The following is a 23,436-nucleotide window of genomic DNA, read 5'->3' on the forward strand; positions in this document are numbered from 1 at the left end:
TCAAAGCTATTAGTATCTTCTGTCTAACAGTAGAAAATGCTGCCATGTACTTGCACCCGCTTGCAACAAGATTTGGAAAAGGGCTTTTTAAGTCCCATCAGTAGTATTAACAGATTCCATACTATTACTAGTAGATACCATAGTGGGAGCTTATCACTCTGAGCTCTTTAGCCTGTTCTTTTATTTTCTCTCCAAGAATGCTGCCTTCCTTATCTAAAACATCAGAAAAGAGGAGTGGGAGGAATGTGAACTTGGTTATCAAAGCCCTTACTGAAGATTTTCTTGATCATATAACAAAATTGGCATTTTTCAAAGTTTCTGAGTAATAAATACTCACTCCTGTCTCTCTTTTTCAAAACTGGTATAAAATTCAATTTGAAATAAGTCCTATTAGAAAGACTTTTTGCTTTTCCTGTGAAGGTTTTGGTCCTTAGTAGAAGATCCAGTAAATCTATTTTGACAAAAATAGAAGTTGAAACAAAACGTGATTGTGGAAGTACTTTTGGAACACTGATGTTGCTTTGCTGATGGTGGTGGCTTCTAATGAAGTCTTGATATCCATTTAGTATGTTCTAGTATTGCTAGGAATTAGAGCCTTAGTGACGTGGTGTGCAGATAGATACTCACTTTGTGAATCTATAGCTGGAAAGGATACACTGTGCATTAGGGCAGTTCATCACTCGGCATTAAAACTGAAACTTATTAATGGCCAAATAATTCCTTACCTGTAATTGTATCCACACTGAAGTGGCTTTTCAAAGGCATAGGGCTACACATCTGTATGGATCTTTGCACCTACTATACTACACTTCTGTATTTTCTTCTGCCTTGGCTCTGAATTATTCCATGCCTCTTAGATCCATAATGGAGAAGCAGCTGGAATGAAAAATTGGTCCTTTACTTACCTAAGAAGCAAGTTTTACAATAATGCATACCTTCTGGTAATTTTTTCTCTGCTTTTTTGAATGTGAAAATTATGAGACAAAGATTTTTGTTTGCAACCATTTGTTTTTCCTTTGTTTTCCCTATTTATATAGGACTTCAAGTAGTCTTTTTCATCAGCTTGCACACCAACTTTGTGTAGGTACACTTGAATACAGTGTCCAAGTTTTTGAGTTCCCATACTTCTGACTAAAATTAGTGAAGTTAACAAAGTGTTTTACTTGAAGCATTATATTGATAATTAGATAATAAAGGTATGATTAGTTCTGCTTTGGCCTAATGTTCATTCGCTGCTGAATTCATTCATGCTGAAATTCCTTTCTACAAAAGCATGAGATCCTTGTGACTTAACATCTGAAGCTCAGTCAAATTCTCCCTAATGGGCTGGCCTGTCTTAATGTTTCTTAAATTGTAAAATTTTTATGAGTTTAGGTATTAATATTCTTATGGAACACACATAAGTGGTATAATATAAAGATAATCTTTATTATTTAATTTTATACTCATTCAATTCAGTTCTGTGTTCCATTATTAATTTTACTTTCAGTCAAGTTCTTTTATAAGCAGTTCTTTGGAATACTTGATTTTTTCTAGAAGTGGTTTTGTCAATGTACTTGGTTCCCAGCTTGCGTCTAAAGGTCAACAAACCTAACTTCTTTTGATTTTTGGATATGTCTGACCAAACGAGTAAAAATAATTTTTATTTTTCCTTTTAGTCTTGATCCAGAGCAAAAGGACATGTTAATTGAAGTGATAGAAAAGCTGTTGAAGGATAGAAGTACGGTAAGAAACAATATGCTATTACATATGTGTATAATTTTTAGAGTTTACTCCTGAGGCTGTCATTCAGCAGTACATCATACACTTTCCTGACCATTTCTGATGTGATTTTATATGTTTTTAGATGGAATTATCATTGTGTATTTGTGCTTTATGCTATGACTGTAATAGTGACCATCTCCTTTAATGGCTTCTATTTTTACTTGCATCATGGGTATTCTTAATCTGGTTTTGTTAGCAAGGTTTATGTATGCTTCTTTAAACTTAATTTTGATAAAGTTATACAAATATATGAATTGCTGTACAGTTATCTATGTATAAATACTTTTACATTGGGAAGTCAGCTAGGTACACCAATTTGTTTGCGGTACTGTAAGAGTAAGTTACTTCTGTATGATGCACAGTATGCCTGTTGGTGTCAGCCTGCCCTGTAGTGTGTACATGTGTTAAACAATGATAATTGCTGTGCACTTGTTTGTTCTTGCAAATATCCTCACTTGCAATCTGTTAAATAAAACCAATGTCCTTGGACAATTTCTGTAAATTTAACACTTGTATCTTGGTTCCCCTATATAGATACGAATTTTCGTATGAACTCCTGGGTGTCTCACAATGGTCACGCACCTTATTTTTATTCCTGTACCCTACAAATAAGTTTCCCAAGTCTAAGCCAGAAGAGTAATGAAGCAAAGAGTGAAAGACAGAATTAAAATACAAAACAGAGTTTTGTAAATTAAAACTCTTGTATTATTCTTCTTCAGATTACTACTTTAGGGAATGTAATGTAAATGGAAGTATTACTAGGTACCAAATAGTGTGTTGCTTCCTCTCCTGTTTGCCGAGTGTTTTTGTAACACACAGGAGTATGTTGTCTGTTGTTCTAATACAGTCCAGGTGTTCAGGACATAAATGGTACTGTTCTCTAAAACACATCTTGCAACTTCCACTGAAGGGTTACTGAAGGAGAAGTCAGGGCTTAATACCTCAGCAGACAGTAAATCAGTCAGTTAGTTCCCTGACTGCATCCAGGCTTAACCTGTACTCATTTGTCAGAGGCCTTTGTGCTTCTGTGGAGTTGCCCCTCCCCACTGTTGTTTTTGTGTATTTTCTTTTCGTGGTTCATGCTCTTGGTGTGCGTGTAGTCTGTGAATGTGAGATTAGATTCTTTATACCTGTGGAGGCATAGAGGCATGAGAAGCCATCTCTGTTTCTTTTTATTGCTCATGACAGGAAAATAAAATATTGGAGTTCTTACTCTGTTTCTGGGTCCTTATTGCTTATGGTAAATGGCAGGTTATCCAACTACTAGTCATTTACAACTTACTCTTAAGAAAATGTTAAAGGAAGAAAGTACAGAGTAAGTTTGGACCACCTTTTTCCCCAGCACACTGATCCTGGCATTTGGAGTTAACTTATAAGAGGATTAATGCTCATTGCTTAGTATGTGCCACAATTGCAGTGCGTCTGTGACTCTGAATAATGGACATTGTATTTATGGAGATATCAGCTGAAGCAATGGTCAAAGTTATGCTGTTTTGTCTAGAGCTGGGTCTTCTTGGGCCTCTTTGGAGACATAATATGGTTAACTGCAACTTTTTCCTCCCTCTGATTCTTCTTGGTCTGTTCCCTAGCAAGACCTGATTCCAGCCTGAGTTGAGACATCCCAGCTTGAGAAGTTTTATTTTTTTCAGGAAGCAACATGAAGAATTATTATTCTGAAAAGGAATCATACAAAGCTCTCTTCAGGACTCTCTAAATCAAACCTGAGAATTGATACATGCTCTTTCACCCCAGACTCCACAGCTGTTTGTGATCTAAAGTGGATTGATCTCTCTTTAATCCTTAATAGCTTTGGGAGGACAGAAAAGCTTCTAGCACAGAAAAGCTTCACCTTAAGTAGTTACCTATTGTTGTGTTCCACTGAATGTTTCCAGAAAGCCTCCACACTTAGTGACAGACAGCACATAGCACAGAAGTGTTTTATTAGCAGGTAACTCCAATCTGAATAAATTTATTCTTTGCTTCTAATTGGAGAACACAGCAATTTTCTCACAGTGGGAGAAATGGACTGCTGTGTATAGCTACTTTTAGCTTTTAAAATGGGAGGAGATGCAGGTTTGTGAGTGGTGGCCCTTAGGTACAGGTGTGTACATATGTAGCCTATAAAGAATTAGGTTGGCTACTTTTTAAGGCTTATTTAAACTCCTCTTGGGAAACTTTTATTAATTTGAAACACCTTTTTGTGTTCTGTAAGGGAAGCTTAATTTAATACACTTAGCATAAAAGAAAAAGTTCCTACATGCATAAAGACAGAAGTTTTTAGGAAGTATTTTGCAGTCTTTGTGAAGAAAGTGAAGTCGGGTTTGTTGCCACAGGAATTCTAGAAATGTTCTAAAACTTGGACATAGCAGCGTTCTGTCATAACTTTATGAAGTGCGTGTGTTTGATTAATGGTATTTCTCAGGTTTTTGCAGCTCCCATTGCTTGTTTGACAGTCAGATAACCTGAAATTTGTAGGGTGATAATGTGGAACTCGGACCACACAGAAGCTGTTCCCTTGTATCAATACTGGTTGTCATCTCCTGATAGTTTTAAGCTAACATCAGCACATCAATTTGTTGGGAAAGTGATGGTGTCTTCATTAAATAACATCTTTACCAGAGTGGGAGCATCTTAGTGACTTTGGGAATTGTTGAACATCAGTGGTTCTCCTTTTTTTCTTTTGATGGAATTTTCAAGTTACTTCTGGCAATTCTGTGTACCTAATGCCTGATAATCCTCAGATAAGCCATAATGCATTGTAGGTAATAACTGGATGTGGGAAAATCCACCTTGTGATTTTTTTTTTTTGTTTTTTTGTTCTTATTCCATTTGTTTTAGACTTGTTTGAAAGTAGAGTATAATTATTAACATTAATGATGTATATAACAGCTGAATGTTGTTCAAGTGATGTTTGAGACTTTGCTTTAATAAAATCTAAACTTGTACTCATAATTTGATTATTTTCTATAACCATTTATACCATGCGGGGTTTTTGAAATTTACTGACATAATCTCTTCATTAAAGCGAGACAGAATAGCTACTAAGTGCAGATGCCTCTAAATTTACATAAACCAGATTTTTTTTTTCAGAGAGAACATGCTATTGTGGATTATTAATGCAGTTTGTATTGCACAGAAAAGGCTCAATGTATTTAAGTTAGTCCAAGTCATTTTATATTTGAAATAGCAAAAAACTGGATGGAATTTTTGCTGCAGTAAAATTAAGCCATTTTATCAGACTGTATAAAATGTGTTCATTTTTTAGGTCTCAATCAGTAGTAAATTTTAATATAAGCTGTGGTAAGCAAAACTTAAAATAAGATGAGATCTAACCTTAACCCAGCACTTCATTAAAATTTCTGGTGAGATAAATGAAAGATCGCTGTAGTCCTTAAGTGACTTAACATGAAGATTCAATTAAAAGCTAAGCCCTCAGTTAATCTAAGATGCAAAATTATCAAGTGCAAACCATCATTAACATACCCTCAAGGGTAGTTAACTGGGAATTAGAATGTATCAACAAAGCTCTGATTTTGTGCCAGTGTATTCAATTCTTAAACAGGTAAGATGTTTACAAGTATTTTTATTATAGAGACTTAAGAAACTTCTGGTTATGTTTTTACCCTTGCTTTACAGAAGAAAGTACCTCAGACTTTGAAAAGCAGATACAAGAACATGAATGCCTGCTCCTTCTATTTTGCTAGTAATTCTAGATAATTAAGCAGCTGACATGATTTTATGTAGAAATGAAGATTAGAGCATGTGTGTATTTTATGCTAAAATGATTTTCTCAGAAAGTAATACAGCTAGTCATGTAGTCATGTGTGAAGGTATAATTGGGTGTTTTAGAGGAAACTAGTTTCCTTTTTCTTTTTGGTTGATTCTCTATCACTTCACTCTTAATTCTATTTTTTCCATTCACTTAATGAGCCTGATGATCTAGCTTTGGGGCATAGAGTTCGAGGCAGGATTTGTTGCTTGTGTTGCTTTTGGCATACTGTGAAGGACTCTAGAACTGCATTGTGTGCCCTGTGTATTTTACAATTCTTGGTGTAAACAATAAAAATAAAGTTCATTAATGATACCTGAGTTACAATGGTTAAAAAGAAACAAAATCCATGTTGATATTGAAAAGGAATAATGTCCAGTGTCCAAACCTGTGGAGTGAAAAGAACTTGGGACTTGCATTCTTCAGTCCACACTAAAGTATCACAAAGTGTATCTAAAAAGAGAAGGCAGATTGTTGACTTCTAGCTGGGATGGAGTTTTATGGGTGCTGGACATGCTAAAAATGTCCAAATTTATTGCAGGTTTCAGTCTTTAACGTTGATCTGGTTTTATTTTGTTTGGCCAGATACCTCTGTCATAAGGAAGGTTTATGATGTTTGTGTGGAAATATAAATGCATGTGATGCATGATAAAATGAGTTTTATTCAGCCCCATCCAGAGAACTGGGTTAGTAAGTGGCCACATATATTTTGTGCTATATAGCAGTTGCTATTACAGTTCCCTTTCTGGGACCAGGTAGTATACACTGCTATTGAACTCGGAATCTAAGACAGAAGAACGTTAGAGGGAAATTTCAAAACATGTTGGCCAGACTTGCAGATGCTCGTTGATGCCCCGGTATGTACTCCTGCTGTTGTGTTCCCAGAAACCTCTGTTGTGAAGTCATATAGGAAGGGGTAGATACAAGTTTTGGGTGAAGAGTGACAATAAATTAGCTTATTGCATGGAATCTATTTATTACTAGTTAAGACTTAAACTCTTCGCTAAAGGCTAAATTTTTCTTTAGCCTCTGATTATTCTCATTAAAGGAAAAAATATTATTTATTTTAATCACATTAAACTGCTGATATTTTAATAACTCGTTATTCTGTTCTGGTGCAATTATTTACTCTGAAGTATAACAGATGCAACTTCATATCTGTTTTATTTTGAGGATAAAAAGACTTTATACAAATGCGTGAGTACTGAGATTTCTTTTGCTGACTGCATGGTTATTAGATGAAGTACAGATTCTTGTAAAGCGAGACCTCTTTGATTAAAAAATGATCTTAGGAATTGGTGATGGCTTTGCAATGAGGATCATGATCTTTTAATCTAAGTGTAATTGGGTACGATGGGGAAAGAAAGCTGGGCTTGCTACTTTTCAACAATAGGCTTCTGTTAATATTTTAGTTTAGAACCCAAATGTGTGAATAAGACAATGTTTTCTTAACTTATTGATTTAATGTTGGTAAAAAGCTTCACTTTTGTGGAAAAAAATTACTGAGTTTGTGCAGATGTTTTATTGTGATAGATCTATTATCCAGCTATTAGAAGATAAATGACTGATCTTTTCCAGTTTCCTTGCCTCCAGAAAATTGAAATAAGAACAGGAATATCATTTGGGCTGTATGATTAGGGCAGGTGGGGTGGCCATTAATTTAAAGGAGAGGAATCTTGGCAGCATAGGCCAACTTGCACTGTATTATCAATCAAACCTTGATACACTTCTTGTGATGACCCAGCACTCTCAGGTTTTTGCAGCGTTAATTAGAATTCATGACAAAATAGATGCAAGGAAACATTTTGTACCCTTCATAATTTTATAGAAAATTTATTGTTATTAGAGGAACCATTTGCTTAGTGTGATTTTTTTCATTACCAGCTTGTCAACTAGCATAGATAATCTGGAGAAAATATGAACTCCATAGATTGGGTGTCACTTTTGTTGATGGTTCATATAGTTTACCTTGGAGCACAGCTAATGGCTGAAGTTCATAGCAACAGCAGAGAAAAACGTGGCAGCCAGTGGGAGACAAATGAACCATGTTTATTGCTTTAATATAAAAAATACATAAATGGAAAGCGGCATTTGAATTTGATGAGCTCATTGCTAGTTTTGTTGGAGTGATTTATATTTTCTCCTTATACAAAAAGCTACTATTGACACAGTGAGATGGAAATTAACTGACTGGTTTTTGGAAACCGATATTTTTTTGTTTTATATTCTGATTGGATCATTTTGTTTAATTCTAAATATTTTTATGGAATGTTGAGCATTTAATAAACAAATATTATTAGCTGTTCCTTTGATGTTTAGATGTATTGTAGGATCATACTATTGGGGAAACAGTGTCAACTAGGAAATAATACCTTATTAAGAAAGCATTAGGAAACTTCCTCAGATAAATTCTCTTGTTACCCGTGCATTTTCAAACAGTCTTACATTCTCACCCTGCCCCCTTCCGCCTTTCAAATGAAAAGCCTAATTTGGGAAAATGCAATAATGGGGCATGGTCTTTAGTGCCATGATGTATGGCAATTCCTATATCAACTTGTAAATCTAGGGACTCACTACAGGAATAAAATGCTTGTTCATCCAGTGTTTCCACTTGTCATCCACAGTCATCCAGCTTGCATTTCATAGTGTATGTTCAAATTTTTATGAATATCTTTTAAGCATTCACAAGTGACAGTATTCTCATTGTAAACTTGAGTAGGTCACTGATGTGAATTGAAATAAGTAATTATTTAGAATTCTTGTATTTCAGTATGACTATTTCTTTGTATCAAATTGTTGTGTTTTACTCACAGTAACTGAACTTTTAAAAAGCCAGCACTGTTCATAAGATATGTGCTCAGTTTTTAAAGACCTAAACTAGTGCTATATGTATTATTTTGTCAGCTTTCAAACTGTATCATATCCAAGTGAAAGAGAGAGACAGCAAGATGTGTGTGCAGTATTAGTGGCAGTAAAAGGCAAGGGTATCCACTCCAGAAATACAGTTGGAAACCAACATCTGTGTTGTCCTTCACCTGTGAACCTAAACTGGTATTTTTAAATACTAGGCTGTGACTGTACTTATACTCATAAATTGATCTGTGTGTCAGTCTCTCTGTCCCCCTCCTTTCCTCCCCTTGTATGTCAAACCTGTCAAGAGACTGTGTACTGTCTTGTAGTGTGGAGGAGTAGAATATCTGTAATAAAGTCTATGGGATGGTGACAAAAAAAAAGTCACTGTGGTCTGAAAGTGTCATTCCTTTCTTCTAAAAACTTCAGGTCTGTCACACTGTCCTCTACAAGCTGACCTTAACTGTATTTCAGAGATTTGTGTCCTGATAAAATTGCTTTGCTGCGATCAAGTTTGAACTCTTCCCACCCTTCCTCTCTTCCATCCACAGTTTATCTGGCCTAATTGAATACCTGCTCGGGACTGGTAGTTTATTTGCCTGGAGTTAACCACTGTCTTCTGCTGAGCTTTGAACCCACACCTAAGCATTAACTTGCAGCAGTTTTTAATTACAGAATAGCTTGCTGCAGCACGTTATTTAGAAGGAAGTTTAGTACAATATAAAAAAAAAAGGTATTGTTATTGTGATATGGTAAACCCCAGCAAATTATTTTAGATATAAAGTATGTTTTATTTAGCTCTATCAAATAATCAAATTTTGCTCCCTGGAATGAGTTGTACACTTGCTGGGACCAGCAGGTACCAGTATGTGGACAGGGCTGGAGACAATAAATGCAACTTCACGTTTATTCTTATTGGTAATTCATAAAATCCCCACAGAGCCTGAAACTTGTTTAGCATAATAGCAAGACTATATTCTGAGCCCAATTGTAATGTTGGACGCATACTAATAAACCAAATGTCAGCCAAATACAGGAAGAAAAATGTAACATATGAATATCATTGTATTTAATATTTCTCAAAAAGTACCATTTCAATAAACTGCAGTTCTATTTAATTGCTTACTTTAAGTCATTGGGGAAATTTTAGAGGTTGAAATGCAGATCCCCAGTGCTCGGATAGAATATGACATTAATTTGCTGCCAGAAGGCTATACTGCATGCATGCTAACTGCATACATATCAGCTGTTTCATATAAAGTCTCATCACTTTCGTTATTTGACTTAACATGTACTCTGACACAAAACAAATCTTAATTAACGCAATTAGGAGAGAAAGAACAGTAATTCCAGGCACACAATGCATGTCCTTATAAGGCATGATCAGTGTTTCAGGCTTTCCCACAGTTACAGTAGACTGCTGCCAGAATTTTAAAAGGAACCACAATATATATTTCCTTTATATTTAAAAGAAAATACCTTATCAGAAGGTTTTAATAAGTCTTTAGGTGCTAGAATGTTCAGAATCTGTTTTGTTTTCTCATGGGGGGGGGGAGCTAGTTTTATAATAATAATCAGTATGAGGACCTTTGTGTGTATATAAAGATTTACTACTTATGGAGGCAAAAAATTTTGTGAGGACATAAGGTGTAAGTGATCTGTTCCTGTAATTTTGGAACTGGTAGGGAAGTGCTGAACAGCATGCAGAGGTTCTGCTAGTGTTCTTTGAGGAAAAATACTGATGTATATATACATATTACATTGCTGATTTTTATGCTTTTTTTTTTTACAAAGTCTATTCATGAAACTCTAAATACAAAATTTCATATGGCAGTTAATTTGGCCATATCAAGAGAGAAGTTTGGATCCCAATAGTGATGGGAAACTTATCCCAGCTCCCCTTTAGTTTGATCACACCAGCGTTGGTAGGAGAGTCCCAATAGACCTTGACAGGCATATCGCTGTATTATACTTTTTGTTGCTTCCTGTTGTTTCTGAGTTAATTGCAAGTTCTATGATAATTTATTTGGAAACTATAACTGTAAGAAAAAAAAAATTATGCTTACATTGCACTGTGTCTTCAAGGCTGGAAGCTAAGATTTATGTGTGTAATAGAAAGAGCAAATGTTTTTTCCATTCTAATAAACTTACCCCAATTCTATTTTATACAAGGTACCATTTCTGTGGACTTAAGTTATTTGTTGTTGGTGGTTGTTTTCACTGAATAGAAACAACTTGAAATTGCTGAGAATTGCTAGTATTAATTCTGATTTTCACTTGTGGACGAACCATAGAAGGAACACTGACCTTTTGGTATATGTTTTATTCTCTAGCTGGTAGCTGGGAGCGTTGTGATGGCATTCGAAGAAGTATGTCCAGATAGAATAGATCTGATTCACAAGAACTACCGAAAGCTGTGTAACTTACTGGTTGATGTGGAAGAGTGGGGTCAAGTTGTTATTATCCACATGTTAACTCGATACGCACGTACACAGTTTGTTAGCCCATGGAAGGTAAGTTTGTAACTTTTAAAATCACTATTGTGTGCTTGCATTTTGAATTATTTTTAATGTTGGGTATACATAGTCTTTTAAGATGCATTTTTATGCAGACTTTAATGAAAATAGAAATCAAATGCCTAACTCTTAGCTCTCTAAGGCTTCACTAAGAGAAGTCAACCACCTTTCTTCAGAGCATGAGAATTCTCCTTCCAGGCTATAACCTGTTCGGATTTACCATGGGCACATTCTGTGGGCAGGAGAGAGAGTCCTGTTTTTGTGGGTCTTTGAGCAACATGGTTCTTTGCACAAGGAGATTTTATGTGAGTCAGAGATAGAAAGGTTTGCCATTCTGTCCTGAAACTGGGTAGAATCTACTTTCTTTGTAGATATGAATACCCAGTATCACAGCATGGTGAATATAGTATTACTTGTTCAGGCTTGGTTAATCTGCTGAGGGACTGTGTGGAGAATCAAATACAAGTTTCTGAAATGTGCAATATAAAAAATTGTTCTGGTATTTTCATTTATATTGGATAAATATGAGTATACCCTTAAAATTTATAAAAAAGGATATTCAAAATACAAATCCTATCACTTATAACAACGAAAAAGAAGACAGCTTAAGAAATTGATGCTATCAACATAGGTTTCAATAGGTATTTAACTCTGAATGACAATTTAAATTAAAATACAGAATATTTCTGGAAAGGAATGCATAAAATTGCTCCACAGCTCAGGTTGGTTGTGCTGTTTACAGGTTTGGGGGTGTTACTGCCCTTAGTTTCAAATAATGGTAAAACTGTAATTAATGTTTAAAGATGTACATATTCATTTATGTATGTGTGTATACATATATACACACACACGCACACATATATATAGTGTTTTACAGCAGTAGTTGGAGATGGACTTTACAATTCCATAAAAGGATTTTTGGGGTACCTACTTGTAATTAATATAAAACCTTAGAGAAAGTTTCATCATTTGATTTTTTTTTTTTTTTTAATTTTACTTCTCTGTATTTATTTAGTTTGAAGTAGTTTTGGTATAGCTCAGCTAATGTGTCTTAACACATCTGTTCAGACACCGTTATTTCAGTGCAGATTATTGTGATTTGTAATAAGCATATTAACAATTTTTTAAAGGTTACTGTTTTTCAGCATTGGAATACAGAATTACACCAGCAATCGCTGAATTCTTTCAAACACTGTTTTTTAATTCCCTTTGCCTAGGAATCAGACTGAAATACAGTGGTGTTGAGTATTAATATCTCCATAATGTATTACATGAAAATAATCATTAGGAGATGTATTTGGACAAATGGCTGATTTCAGCCTGATTTAGTTTACAATTACGTTCATTTCTTAAATAAGCAGGGGTTATAATGATCAGAAAACTAGAGACATCGCAAAAATGTCTGAAATAGAATCATATTTTTGCACTACCAGTTGAGTTCTGGAACACCCTTTTTCATTTCAGATGAAAGTTAGGAAAGTATGAACACATCTTTCGAGAAAACTACTTAAAATAAGCGAAGTATTTTTAGACAATGGGACACTTAATATGTTTTCCTAATGTTCTTGAGGCAGAGTGTTTATTACATGTTGCTTATTGAAATAAAGTAACTCGCATTTTTCTCACTGACCTTTAGCAAGTATCAAAACTGATAATTCACTTTTCCTAATGCTACAGTTTCACAATCGGTTTAAGCCAGTTTTAGTCTGTATTTGGACAAAGGAAGAAGAGAAGAGGATGACCTCCTGTCTTGGACTGAGAGTTTGGAGGTCTTGATGGAATTCGGTTTCTGTAAGACTTTAATGTACTTTTTTTCAGTGAAGCTAGATGAATGACAGTTGTTGCTGTGACTTCTGCTCTAGGAGTATAAAAGGTTTGTGTAATGATACTGCCTGTGTCAGCCTGAAATTGATCATCAGTGGTGTAGTATTAGTAACACTTTGTTTCCATTTTCATGAGTTTCAGTGCAAAATTTAGTTTGTCTACCTACTCAGCAATTAAATTAGCAGATTTTTTTTTCTGGGGCTAGTTGAAATGCATGCCTTTGTCAATAGGTTCTTAAATGAACTCATCATACAACAGGGCATCTTGTGCACTAGAAGAGATTTTTAATTTAGTTTATTTGCATCATTATGGATCAGTATTTAGGCTGTTTATATGTAAATGTATGATTTGAGGAACAATTAAGTGTTGACAAAGTAGATTGCAGTCATATCAATTGCAATGCATTTTCCATAATTTTTCTAACTGACATCTTTGATGATAAATAGTGGATGCCAAGTCAAAGCCGATTATACAGTGCACTAGGAATTCATGGTGCTGTCAGGGAGAAGACCGATTGACTTTAAATTTACATATTAATGAGAAGATTTGTTAAGAGGGTGCTTGACTATAGAAAATAACAGCATATTTATAGGGCACGACACTTTATAAATAAAGCTGATGCAGGAAAATGGAAATTAAACCTATCAGATTAATAAATTCAAGGCTGCTAAAATGCATATTTGCATTTTTATTCACTAAAATTTACCTTTTTGAGAAGCACATGCTGCTTTTGTTCAAGTTGAGTTAATTCCCAACAGGGAATAGTGTAATGTTTTGAACTGATTTTTTGTGCATTTAGAAACACAAAGAAAAATTTGGAATACTTGGCAGTTATGGAGAAAAATCCTTTTTTGAGCAATATGCTCAAAATTATTGCAGACCTTTAATCAAATTACCCATTAACCAAGCATATGTGGTTTTATATTCCTATTTTTACCTTCTCTACATTCTCTGAAGAATAGTTTTTGTCATCATGAATGCTGTGAGAAAATGTCCTTGTGTTTATCTTACTTGTCTTGTAATACTTAGAGGGTGTTTCTGAAGTAGTTACATGTGAATAGCAGTTTTGGAATAACCTTTTTTCCATATGAACTGTATTCAGCTTGAACATGTCTCGTTCCTGTTAATACACTCATATTCTGGAGTGAAAATGCATGCTCAAGACTAACAGGGAAGAACAATTTCAAGTTTTCTGGGAAGTAACATATCTGATGGCAGTTAACACTGTAATGCATCCTAGCTTAAATGTTTTGCCCTGCTCTTATTGCAGGAGTTGTCAGGACTGCCAAGTTGTTTGCAAACAGCTGAACCATTACAGCTTGCAGCCTAATATATAAAGTTGTTTAAAACACAGTTACCATTGGTTTCTATGAATGCATTGAGTTGCAATCTAGCTGTTCAGGAGCTGATTTTCAAGATGTTCAGCCATCCCTGTTTCTGCAAGGTGATGAGGATCACAGGAGGTAGCGACTGCTTCAGCTGTCCTGGTATATAGATCCACCAACAAATGCATGTGCTGTCTTGGAGGATGTCTTCTAAAAACAGCTGACTTGGTCAGAAATTTTTATGGTTATTGTAGAGAGCAAAATGGAGCTAAGAGCTGTAGTTTTGCAAAATACCAGCGATTCTCAGGTCTGCTCAGCTTTGTTTCAGACAATTACAGTTACAGAAATAAACTTTCTTGGTGTTCAGTTAAGATTGGAAAAAACTGATAAACTCTGGTCAAGGGCTTCAGTCGTGAAAAAAGTTATTTGTAAACAAGTACTTATGAGAAGCCTGTCTCAAGCTTACACTTTTAGGATTAATTATTGAAGTATTGCTCAATTTTAAGTGCTCAGAATTTGACATAACTGATGGAGGGAGGGCGGTGGGCGAGTGGCAGGTGGTGCAGAAATTAAGACTGAAACGAATAATCTAAATTAAGGACTTTTACAAGAAAAATAGCAAGTCTTTGTATGTGTATACCTAAAACCATGACTCATGGGAAGTTGCCTGGCTCTCAAGGAATTATGAAAAGAAACACATTGAAAATATTTAGTTTTGTGCTAGCTAGCTCTGACAAAATACTGAAGTTCCTTCTGACCTCAGCCGTCCTGTGATCTCTAATATCTTGTTAAATCCTTTAAAATGTTTCCTGTGCTTGTAGTGTTTTCTTAGCATCTTACAGTTCCAAATTCTTACTGTATTCCATGGTTATATGTGATAGAATCTGGTGCCTAATGGCTACTTTAACATGTCTAAACAGTGTCTGATAGTGCTCTAAATACTTATTTTTTCATTCCCCATGTTGGAGTGAGCATTGAGTGAACTGTAATTGTGAATGGTAAAGCTTCAAGCACAGCATACAGGGAATACTGTAGACCCTTAACTTTTGTAGAGCTGTTAACTCAATGACGAGTACTCTGAATCAGTTCTGCTGGTTTATTGCAGGAGAGTATAATAAAACTTGTGAAGCCTATACTGGGAAGGAGAACAGAAGAAGGAAAAGGTGTATTCAGGTTGATTCATTATTAAATGAATGATTTACGTACAGAATCTTTTTAAAGTACTTTAGCTTGTTTCATTTTTATCACTTTAAGTAATTTACCTATTTAACAGGAAGCTATCAGCCTGAATACACATTTCTCTTCTGTTCTCAGCCTTTTGATAGAGGATTTAGAAGTTTTATCATGCTCTCCTGCAAGATGATCAGTAAGGAGACATAGACAGTTGAACACATTTAAAAATACTGTGAATTGCATTCAGTTTTTTAGGATATAATAAATCAATATATGTTATGTGTTAGTACATTGTAGACCTTACTGTAGTTTCATTATAAGTATTTGTGCTGTGTAGTTCTACCAGGTAACAGTTTTGCTGATTGCTGATTTCCTTTCCCTCCCCCCGCCCCCCCCCTCCCAAAAGATTTATGAGGCCAGAAAACTTTCTTCCCCAGAGATCAAAAGCAGTCATCTTATTTTCAGCTTCCATTCAGCTGTCCTCTCCAGATGCAAGTGTGAAACTACATAGATGGGTAGATTTATTTGAGCCCAATTTGGCTGATAAGAGCAAAAAATAAATTTAAAGAAAACAGTGGAAAACAGTGTACAGTGAAGTTATGTGTTAAACTATTTACTTCTTCCATTCTTAGTGTACCCTTCAGAATCCTTGATCTGAATTGGAGGATTTTGGATTTAGTTACTGTTTCCCTTTTTGTCAGAGTACAATAGTATCTGGCTGTGTTGTTTTAGATAGGCATAAGGAGGTGTTCATGTTTAATATAAATTCAGTTACTTGAAGATATTTGGTAAAGCATCTGGGGCCTGAAATGGACTGGACAGCTATTTTACTGTAATACCATTTTTATTTTTCCCTACTGTTACTACTTAATAAGGTGAGAATAACTTAGAGCATAGATCTAGACAAAAAATGGCTTCAAGTTGATTGTGGAAAGTTGATTACTAGAAATTCTGAATAAAACTTTCTGGTCACTATGAATATAATTGAGATTATTTTAATGACCACTGTATAATAGTCTCTTCTGTCACAGAAAGGGAGCATTACTGTCTTTTTACATTCCCTCCATCTTCTCCCTCTCTTCCTTTGTGTTAGGGGTAGTGCTTCTAGGGCAAACGGGGTAAAGGAATTGATCTAGCAGAAGAATAACTGAAAGGACAGGGAGAATTAAATTTGAGCCACATGAATTTACTGATTTGGCTTGCTTTGTGGCTGCCAAGCACTTACTGCTGGAAAAAAAGAAGTACAGTCTGCAGATAAAAATCCCATTTATCTTTGCAGCGAAGTGTATTGCTGTGGTTTCCGTTTGTCCCATGACAGACCTGCAGTGGAATAGCAGCACTGTGTAGAATCTGTGTAGGCAAGTTCTCTAGGACATCTATATCCACTCAAATTATGAAAACAACCCCTGATTTTCCCATAAATTTGACTGTTTCTGTATATGTAATGCTGTAGTCTTGCCTTTTTGACTCGGGATGAGGAATTTATTATTATTTATATATAGGATAAGAGGCATTCTAGTCATCTCTTGCAAATCGATTGTTAAAATTGCTTTTTATTTCTGTCTAGTGATTTACAGAGATGAAAATTAATTGGAGGGAAACACTGAAATATTTTTGTAGAAGTCTAAATATCTACTGTTTAACTGCTAGTAATTTCTAATTTATGTATCAGATGTACCAGGCCCCCACCAGCCCATGAGCTACCAAAATTTCTAGCTTTGATTTTGGCCATTGCAATTATATTTAATCATAGAAAATTGTGTGAGCACTATGAAATTAATGTTCTTAGAATACTTCAAGGCCCTTCTGGATGCCAAAGTATTCATAAATTCTGTTCTGGGCATCTGTCTGTGGGGTATTGTTCCCCATCTAGTAACTTGTATGGCTTTTTCATTTTTCTACTAAGATTTTCTCTGGATAATTAGAAGAATTTCAAAATAAGCTTCCTTAGCTTCTCTTTGCAAAAGCAAACCTTTATTTTTCCTATGTTTGAGGAAGACCTATATGAGATCAGACCTCTGCTCTGCGGAAGTTTTAGTCTCCCGATTCTGAGCCTGTACACTTCTTCTGTTTGTAATATCAGGTAGAATTCTTGATTGGTTATGGCATGTACCTAGAGGACCACAGGGAAGAGTAAATATAAAAAATTTCAAATTGTCATGGATCATCCATCTCTTTGACAGTATATCCACAAGCTTGTTCCAGTTTGTGGTTGGAAGAATGCCAGAGAAGAAAGCTGGGGGTAACTTAGTCCTGAATGGTAGCAACACATGCTTTTTCATCATGGTTTTCACTATCAGAATAAATATACTACCAGTTGTTGGTCTGAGAATATCACTGAAGCGAATCAACAGATGTTTTAAGGTGCTTTCAGCTCCTTTGCCTACTTTTGCACCGGGAAGAAGGGAAAAAATCCTGCGATACAGGGTTTAATGTTCATAGGTTGTGTTTAGATTAGTAGGGCAGACTTTCTGGTGAGGATGGCAGACTTTCGTCTTCCAGCCTGCCAGTCTAGGTACAGTTAACATTCTTCTAAGATCTCAGGTAATTTTGTGTCTTGAAAACCTGAGGCTTCTAACATCTAGAGCTAGGGCTGTAGTCCAAATGTGGTTTAAATATTGGATAAACATTTTAGTAACTGTAAAGAATCCTAGAGCTACATAAAGAAAAATCAAAAATAAAGATGTGAGTGTGTTTGCATGTGTGGGAAATGGCAAAGATCCCTTTGTCCTTTGACTTTACTTATAAAATCACCTATGTTTTTTCCAGAGAGAAAGGAGTCACTTTAAGGAGTAAGTAGACATGATTTGGTGTAACTAGAGAGTATATGCGAAACACTGGAAAAGGAGGTGCTTTGTGAACCATTACAGTTCTGTACAGGCTGAATCTCTCTTAAGATTCTTGTTCTTCCATACCTTATTTATAATCCATGACAGGTGGTAACTACTACTTCTAGAGCATGTAGTACCATTTTCTTCGTTACAGCCCCAAAGTAACTAACAATTACCTGCTTTTCTTTATAATTCACTTATTATGCAACCCTATGGAAGGATACTGTTGCTCGACAGTTGGTTCATAAATGCTTGCTGTCTTGATGGAATGGCTTATTCTGCCTCTTCAGATACTTAAACTGAGATGAAATCTAAACTGAGATTAAACCTTAACTATCATAAAAAGTCTAGAAACTGCTCAAGCATGTAACCAAACTTACAAATAGAAGTTCCAAATTCCGCTTTAATTTTTGGACTTGGAGGGTGTAAAAAAGGGGAACTTTTAGCCAGAAGCAGATGATGTCTTTTCCCTTTAATTTATCTCTTCATCTTTGCTCCTTCTCTATATTTTTTTGCAATGTTATTTTATCCCTTCTCATTCTTCCTTGTATTTTCACATCTTCCTCTCTTGTGCTCTAAATGTCTTTTCTGTTCTTTGCTTTGCAAATCTGTCTTTGCACTCTCATTATCATACTTTTCCACACACTGTTGAAATGCGTGTGTTTGTTGTGGTAAGAGAAATCTATTTTGTGCCTCACTTTGATTTTGAGGAGAGTGGAACTGTTTTGAATAAATGAAAGTGATCTAAAAATCATAATTGATTGTTTTAATTCTGGCTGTAAGTATCATGAGACTTTGTAACAACAATAATTGGGAATTCGAGGTTGTTGCAGAAAGATGTTAATTACTGGAGCATATTTAACTCTTAGTCCCTATTTTTAGCCAGCAGTCCTAGACTTAGCTGCTGCTTCTTGTAGAAATGAGAAAGCTTTTGAACACTTCTTGAGTTTTCATATTGGTTTGCTATGAAGTTACTTAGCACAGATGTTCCTGTAATTGTGATATATTGGGAATAATTTAATGTGCAGTGGTCCTCAAACCCATACTTCCACCTGTGCACTGTTCTTTTCTCAGAACTGTAGGATAAAACTTTCATGAGTACAGACTTTCTGAAGAACATTTTGGGGTTTTTATTTTTTAGTTTTTCACTTCAAATCCATTACATTTTTGAGTTTGTATTCAAAACTGTTATGAATAGTTAAGTGAGTTTTTAAGGGCCACTGTGAGGCTGGATTGAACAGTATTTGAAGAGTTTTTCATGTAATAAATGAGTTTACATACCATACTATATGGGAAAATTTTTGTGGTTTGGGTTTTTTTTGTTGTGTTTTTTTTTTAAGAATGAAATAAACATGCACATCTGCACTGGGATTATAGAGGGTATTGTTTAAATCAGACTGTGCAGGGATATAGTCTTAATGTATATGACAAGAAAAAAATATAGTAAACTACAAATGAAGCTTGATCTATTTATTGTTTATCATGTAACTTTTATGTATGCCAGACAGTAAAACTAAGAACAATGCTGCAACTGAAAGTGCCTTGATGTTAAATTTCACTTGACAGTCTGATTCTCAAGCTTGAATAGATGTCTTAGTACCTTTGTGTAGCTGAGGTATCAAGCTTGCTATATTTACAAACTGGAAGCTTTTTATATAGGAAGTTTTTTTGAATTGTGTATAAAATCTCCCCATACTAGTAGAATTTTATTGTGGGTTGCTTAGCCCCATTAAAATTTAGCTTTTCTAAATAAATGCGAAAATGTTTTGGTGAGTATGGCACATGCAATTCCAGTTGCTATTGATAGCACAATATAAGCTGACTTGGAAGACTAATCCTTTTACAGAATAATGCCTCAAAGTTGCCTGAAGATAGCTGTTTACAGGGATGTTACAACATCACAGTCAGTAAAACTTCTGGGAATACCAAGAAGGTACTGGAGGACTTTGTGCAATGCCTTTCTTGTGTGTTGGAATGAAACTGAGACTAAAGCTAGTGTTTTAAAGCTAAAGTTGATAATCTCACCTAATTTTAATATGATTTCTTGCACCTGTGAACTATTGTCACATGCTGATGCAGTCATTTCTTACTGGTAGTGCTAACTGTCTTGATCACCTGGGTTTGGATGATACTAAACTCCAGATAATTTTAAGTCATGGAACTGTACAACTTCAGAACATGAGACCATTGCCAGAGTCTTGAGGTCTTATGAAATGCAGCTCTAAAAGCAGTACTCCTCTGCGGCGAATGAAGAGACGGGACGCAGCTTGATGCAAGCAAGTTGTCCCTTTATTAGTGATTTTCTTACAATTATATACGTTTCTATCTTCTACATATTACACACTGATTGGTTAAATCTTAAACGTAAAAAACACTGGTTGACATTTAAGGCACGCCGTTAAAACAATAGGAACTGATTAGTTTACCTTGTCATAGCAACAATTTCTATTCGAAGATTAGGGGGTTTCTTCCTACGTGGCTTTCTTAATTAATAAAGTTCCTTATCGGCACTATCCGTTCCCTTATCTGGCTATTTGTTCCTCTTTGTCCATCTGGTTGCCATCTCAACTGCAACGGCTCAAGGGTCTGCAGTTAGCTTGCTCCTTTGTTCCCAGGGCTTGTGCCCTACAAGTTCTAACATGTCTCTATTCAACAGGCTAACAGTACTTGGACTCTTGTCCTTGAGGCCTTGTCCTGCACTCCTCCCTTCCCTTAACTGTTCGACCTCTTTGAAACAACCTGGTGACAGAAGAAAATTCAAAGCCTTTTTAGCACAGGGATTAATTGAGCTCAAAAATGTCTCAGGAGTTCTGTGTCCCAGTAAGATGAAATCTGGGAAAGTAATTATTCGTGAGTGTGATACCTCTTGTGTGAAAATGCCCTGGTTTTGGTCAATACTCTTTAAAATTGGTAAGCGTCTACTTGTATGAACACAGTGAAGGCAGAAGAGGGAGGAGTTCAAAGAAAACTTCCTATCTTATTATTTTGTGGCATTTTTAGGTCACGGATTTTCAATCTGCCTCTTTCATGTGTCTCTTGGCCTTTTGTATTAATAGATGTTTGAGACTGTATTGGCCATGGAATTATAGAAAGTCTGGTAAGAAATTTCAATGACACTCACATTGTAAACCCTTTCTCAGGTTATATCATTTCCTGGTAGATGCTTACATTTGAAAAATAGATTGGTTTTCAACGTCATGTGACTGTTAGCCCAGTAAGAGGTTATAGAGTGGGGGGTAGAATCAGAAAAACTAATTCACAGTGTGACACAAAAATTTCTTGAGTTTATCATGACCACCATTTCCATTAATACTCACTTCAATTTCTATTAGGTGAAAGCATGTTTATCTGTTTAGATAAATAAACTTTAAACCCCCACAAATATAATTGTGTGCAAGGAACCATGAAATCTCATTTGACCAAGACATGATAGCTTTTATCTAAAACTTAAAACTGAAGTACCAGTTTCCATTGTAATTTATTGGAATTATGTAATAATATAATATCTTTTCTATAACTGTATTAATATATTACATTTTCAGTTTAAGTCCAGCAGACTCATTTGAATAAGGTTGTAATGTGAAAAATGATCTTTGGAAGAGGGCACTGTAGGAGTCCCAGTCTCTTTCAGTGGCTTTGGACCTGCATAGTTCTACAAATCCAAGCAGAACCTCAGGTTTTCTTTTTCTTACCTTCTTAACCCAGTGACAATGAATAGGCTGTGGTTATAATTGAAGTAAAAAGTATATTATTAAAAAACATTATAGTAATATCATGATGATCTTGCAGTCTTTATTGGTTCTTCATTACATTGTGGGTCTTTTTTGATTTGTGTAGGAGCAGCAGGTCTGGTCCTTGTTGAAGTGACAGAATGTTGGTAGTGTGATAATTTTGTGTGAATTTTATATAAATAATATAGGCTACATATTATCATTTATAGATCACACTATCATTACATTTTGTATTTGACTTTTAGACTGAAACTGTTCTGTCTATTTTGACTTAATTTAGAAGGCAGTAATAGGCATATGCCTCCTGGTCCTATAACTGCACATTTCTTCAGGAAGCCTCCTTACAATTTCTTTCCTGGTAGAATACATCTCATATCCCAGACCACTATTTCATTACCAGAATCTTTATATTTTAATGTGTGGTGGAAGAGAGAAATTAATTTTCTAAAATACTCATTCTTTGTGACTTTGTGACTGAAAAGTTGTAAATGCATTGTGTCTGTGACAACACAGAACACACTATTCAGGTCTGGTGACAGCAAACTCACTTCTTGCTTTCTGTTCATTGAGGCATAGCTACAGTTTGTAACCATTACTGTAACAGGAATTCTGGTACTGTGAACCAGATTTTCTCACCTATGTTGTAATCCTCAGCCTGTTGCTTTCCAATGACTCTGCACACAAGAACATTGGCAAGAGTTTAAGTGCTGGAAACTTATTTTCTTTCATGTAGCAGCAAAAGATTCAATAGTTATTTTTAAATAGGAAAAGTTTGATGATTTGCTTCATTAATTTTTTCCTACAGCAGGGGAAGTATCTGAAGTGTTTAAGCTTTAGGGAAACTGGGATGTGATTCATCTATCTTATGTGTCTAGTGTTCTAAATGGCACAAGATGCCCTGGTTAGTCTTCAGTTGTTACAGATCTCCTGTAAGCTCCATACCTTCAGGATCTGCCAGACCCATGGAGGCATTTGTCATACTTGAGGGAGTATAAAATGGCACTAAATACTTATACACAGGCACTTGAAATATTCCCCTACTTTCACATGGCCATCAGGTCATTATTAGATCCCATTGGTCCGTTTACAGTAGCATAAGTCTTTATCACACAACTGGTTATAATGGCAGCCTACCTAAGAAAGTGTGAGTATATTTCTAAGGCCTTTCTCCAGCCAGGCTGTGGAGTATATCAGTTACACTTTAATTTCTCAAATATTTTTGCCATGTGAGATTGTGCCTTTTTTCAGACCACTAGCAGGTCTTCATGCCAAGCTTTACCTCTGCTGACATACCTGTATCTTATTCAAGGACTTCCTGTTGTGGACAGGATGGATACTTCTGCCAGTGTGTAGTTATTAACAAGTGTGATTGATTGAGGTCTGTTCATCTGTCAGAAACTTGTCAGTTCTCATCTTCTTGCCCTTTTGAACAGTCTTGAGGATCATTTTCGGTTTGGTCTGATAGACCAAAGATAGGTCTATTCTAGTGTTCTGAAATCCATCTGTGAAGCACATGGAAGGATTTAGGTAGGCATCTTCACACACAAGATCAAGATTTAAGATCTTTCTTGGATACATCATTAATCTTTTGAAGTAGGAAACTGTTCTGTGCATTTTCTACCATTTCCCTTTTTCAAGGATACTGTTTATGAT

At 35.4% G+C, this 23,436-nt stretch overlaps 1 protein-coding gene across 6 annotated transcripts in view; it reads left to right on the forward strand.

Moving 5' to 3' along the window:
- Positions 1-23,436, forward strand: part of AP3B1 (adaptor related protein complex 3 subunit beta 1) — a 161,602-nt gene that overhangs the window by 32,126 nt on the left and 106,040 nt on the right. For all 6 annotated transcript variants that reach the window (XM_080370906.1, XM_080370907.1, XM_080370908.1 and 3 more), the window contains exons 6-7: positions 1,659-1,725; positions 10,717-10,896. In XM_080370906.1, coding sequence (XP_080227032.1) covers positions 1,659-1,725; positions 10,717-10,896 — 247 coding nt within the window. The remainder of the gene's footprint in view (positions 1-1,658; positions 1,726-10,716; positions 10,897-23,436) is intronic.

The sequence above is a fragment of the Falco punctatus genome (assembly GCF_963210335.1).
Source record: "Falco punctatus genome assembly, chromosome: Z".
Taxonomy (NCBI): domain Eukaryota; kingdom Metazoa; phylum Chordata; class Aves; order Falconiformes; family Falconidae; genus Falco; species Falco punctatus.